Here is a 3136-nt window from a genome sequence, read left to right as displayed (position 1 = left end):
AAGTTGCCAATGTTCACCTATTTTGATCTACAAAAATGGTAATTTCATATGGTAATATATCACAAACTTTGAAAATAATTCTTATATCTAAATAATAAGATTTTAATTAAAGGCATCTAGTAGGAGATTTTTTACTTCATATATCTAAAAATGAGTATTACTTATTACTAAAATCAGTCAAAATCAACATCAATTATATTACCGTTTAGGTTTCATTTGTTACATAGGAAACAAGATTATGCATTAGGTGACATCATTAATATAAGACAGGTTTAGAAAAGAGAAATGTGGAAATTGAGGATCTAGAAAATTATTTTCCTAAAACCATTATCTTTTTACTGAGAAGTCTCTGGATATCAGCCAGAGTATGTGTCCCCCAAAGTGAAAATTGCTGAACCAAATGACCTCTGATCTCCCTTTCAGCAGGCAGATTCCTTGGTTATATAACTCATCAACAGGTCTTATTATCATGAATAAGACGGCTTGGTTTTAATCTGGAGAGTCATGTTATATAGTGGTTAATAGTATAATCTTTGGCACCAGATAAATGTGACTTAAATTCATATTTTGCTCTTTATGAATTTAAACTTTCCGTCCCTGTTTTCAAATTTATAAAAGTGAAATAATAATAGTAGTAGTAGTAGTAATAGCCTCATAGAGTTGATTTAAATATGATAACACAGAAAAGTCCCTGGTTTAAGGTAAATGTTCTGAAAATGTTAGCTATGGGGATATTAGGTAGGTGCAAAAGTAATTGTGGTTTTTAGCCAAATTTTTAATAATGAAGATGTTAATGAAAAATCCATATTATTTTGGAAAAGTCACAATCACTTAATCCCTTTATTAGCACCATGTTTATTTTACACTGGGGCACAACAGTGACTAACTATACAGCCTGCCCGTATGTCCAAGTCTATAGAAATAATTATTTTTGTTCTTATGGCAACAGATGGACAATAGCAATTGGACCAGTGTATCCCATTTTGTTCTCTTGGGCATTTCCACCCACCCAGAAGAGCGAATCCCACTCTTCCTTGTTTTTTCACTCATGTACACAATCAACATTTCTGGCAACTTGGCCATCATCACACTGATTCTCTCTGCTCCACGCCTCCACATCCCTATGTACATCTTCCTCAGTAATTTGGCCTTGACAGACATCTGCTTCACCTCCACCATGGTCCCCAAGATGCTGCAGAATATTTTCTCCCCTACAAAGGTAATTTCCTACACAGGCTGTTTAGCCCAAACTTATTTCTTCATTTGCTTCACAGCCATGGAAAACTTCATCCTGGCTGTGATGGCCTATGACAGGTACATCGCCATCTGCAACCCTTTCCACTACCCTATGATCCTGACTAGGATGCTGTGTGTGAAGATGGTGATGATGTGCCATGCCCTCTCCCACCTTCATGCACTGCTGCACACCTTTTCCATGGGCCGACTAATCTTCTGTGCAGATAAGAGAATCCCTCACTTCTTCTGTGACCTCTATGCTCTGATGAAGATCTCCTGCACCAGTACCTACCTCAACACCCTGATGATTCACACAGAAGGTGCTGTTGTAATCAGTGGAGCTCTGGCCTTCATTTCTGCCTCCTATGCCTGCATCATTTTGGTGGTCCTCCGGATCCCCTCAGCCAAGGGCAAGTGGAAAGCCTTTTCTACCTGTGGCTCCCACCTCACTGTGGTAGCCATATTCTATGGCACCCTCAGTTGGGTCTACTTCTGGCCCCTTTCCAGCTATTCAGTGACCAAGGGTCGCATTGTAACAGTTGTGTACACAGTGGTGACTCCCATGCTGAACCCCTTCATCTATAGCCTGAGGAATGGGGATGTCAAGGGAGCATTCATGAAATGGATGAGCAGAATGCAGACATTTTTCTTCAGATAAAACCCCAAACACAGTTCAGAGGTTTATCTATGATTCTGGAGAAATAATGTTGTGCCTCACAGATCTGCTTTCTTTAGAACTTTCTGTGTGTGAAGAAATATCTAAGTTAGCTATATATCATGTATTTTCTCATTGGATATTACCCAGAGAAATCTATTAAATCCAAAGTACATAAAACAAAAAAGAGCCACCATGTACTTAGTGTAAAACACAAGCATTTCTTTAACTATAATTAACAGTGTTCTCTGCAACTAAACACTAGGGCTGTAACTCTCAGAGTTCTTAGATGTAGGCAATAGAAACTGATTCTGGCTTATGCATGCAGGAAATGAGTTTCTTGAAAAGATACGTGGAGTTCATGTATTTCCAAGGCTAGGGAACTACACTCAAGAAAAATGACAAGAATAATAAAGGTCATATCATAAGAACCACAGTGAAAATCAAATCTCAGAACCAGTCTGATGAGGACACTACTATTGCCACCAAACTGTATTCACTGCAGCTTGTACCTCCTCCTATACTACCTGCAGTAGTCACTGGGCATAGTCCTTGAAGGTCTATAAACTACTTATTACCACATCCAGAAAGAACTGTCCACTTCTTATTCTTTTCACTACTATGTCTAGATTCAAAATAACGTGTTGCATCTGACTGGTCAAGAATTTTGTCACCAACACATCCCCTAGCTGCCAGGAAAACTGGGAGAGCAATATTGGTGCTTTTATTTTCTATAAGTTTATAGAAGTCAGGTGAAATGGGGTAACTACTCCAATATAAGAAGAGGAACATAATGATAATGTCTACTCTTTGGAGTCAGAAATTATAGATGCTCCACAATGAAGCACTGTGATGCTTGCCAATTTGCATTTTTCTTAACCTGCTTTACCTGCACTAGTCAGGGATAAATCAAACTCCTTTTGCCTCAGCATGTTCCTGATCTCTTCTGTAGTTGATATGTGGGACTGGTCTAATAGTGGGTGAAAATTGTCTTCTGACCAATTGATACTGGGCATGAAGAACAGGTTCAAGCACCAAGAGTCTGTTAAAATGTTGATTCCTCAATATTATTAAAAGATCATACTGCCCAAAGAAATTTATAGATTCAATGCTATTCCTATGAAACTACCAATGACATTTGTCACATAATTAGAAAAAACTATTCTAAAATTCACATGGAACCAAAAAGGAGCCCAAATGGCCAAAGCATCCTAAGTAACAAGGACAAAGCCAGAAGCATCACGC

At 38.3% G+C, this 3136-nt stretch overlaps 1 protein-coding gene across 1 annotated transcript; it reads left to right on the top strand.

Moving 5' to 3' along the window:
• The first annotated feature begins 949 nt into the window (after positions 1-949).
• On the top strand, positions 950-1894 carry OR1Q1 (olfactory receptor family 1 subfamily Q member 1). Its single transcript, NM_001193814.1, has one exon. The coding sequence runs from the start codon at positions 950-952 to the stop codon at positions 1892-1894; it is 945 nt and encodes a 314-aa protein (NP_001180743.1).
• Positions 1895-3136: the final 1242 nt, after the last annotated feature.

This window comes from Macaca mulatta, chromosome 15 (assembly GCF_049350105.2).
Source record: "Macaca mulatta isolate MMU2019108-1 chromosome 15, T2T-MMU8v2.0, whole genome shotgun sequence".
Taxonomy (NCBI): Eukaryota; Metazoa; Chordata; class Mammalia; order Primates; family Cercopithecidae; genus Macaca; species Macaca mulatta.
This window is presented reverse-complemented; position numbering and strand designations above follow the sequence as displayed.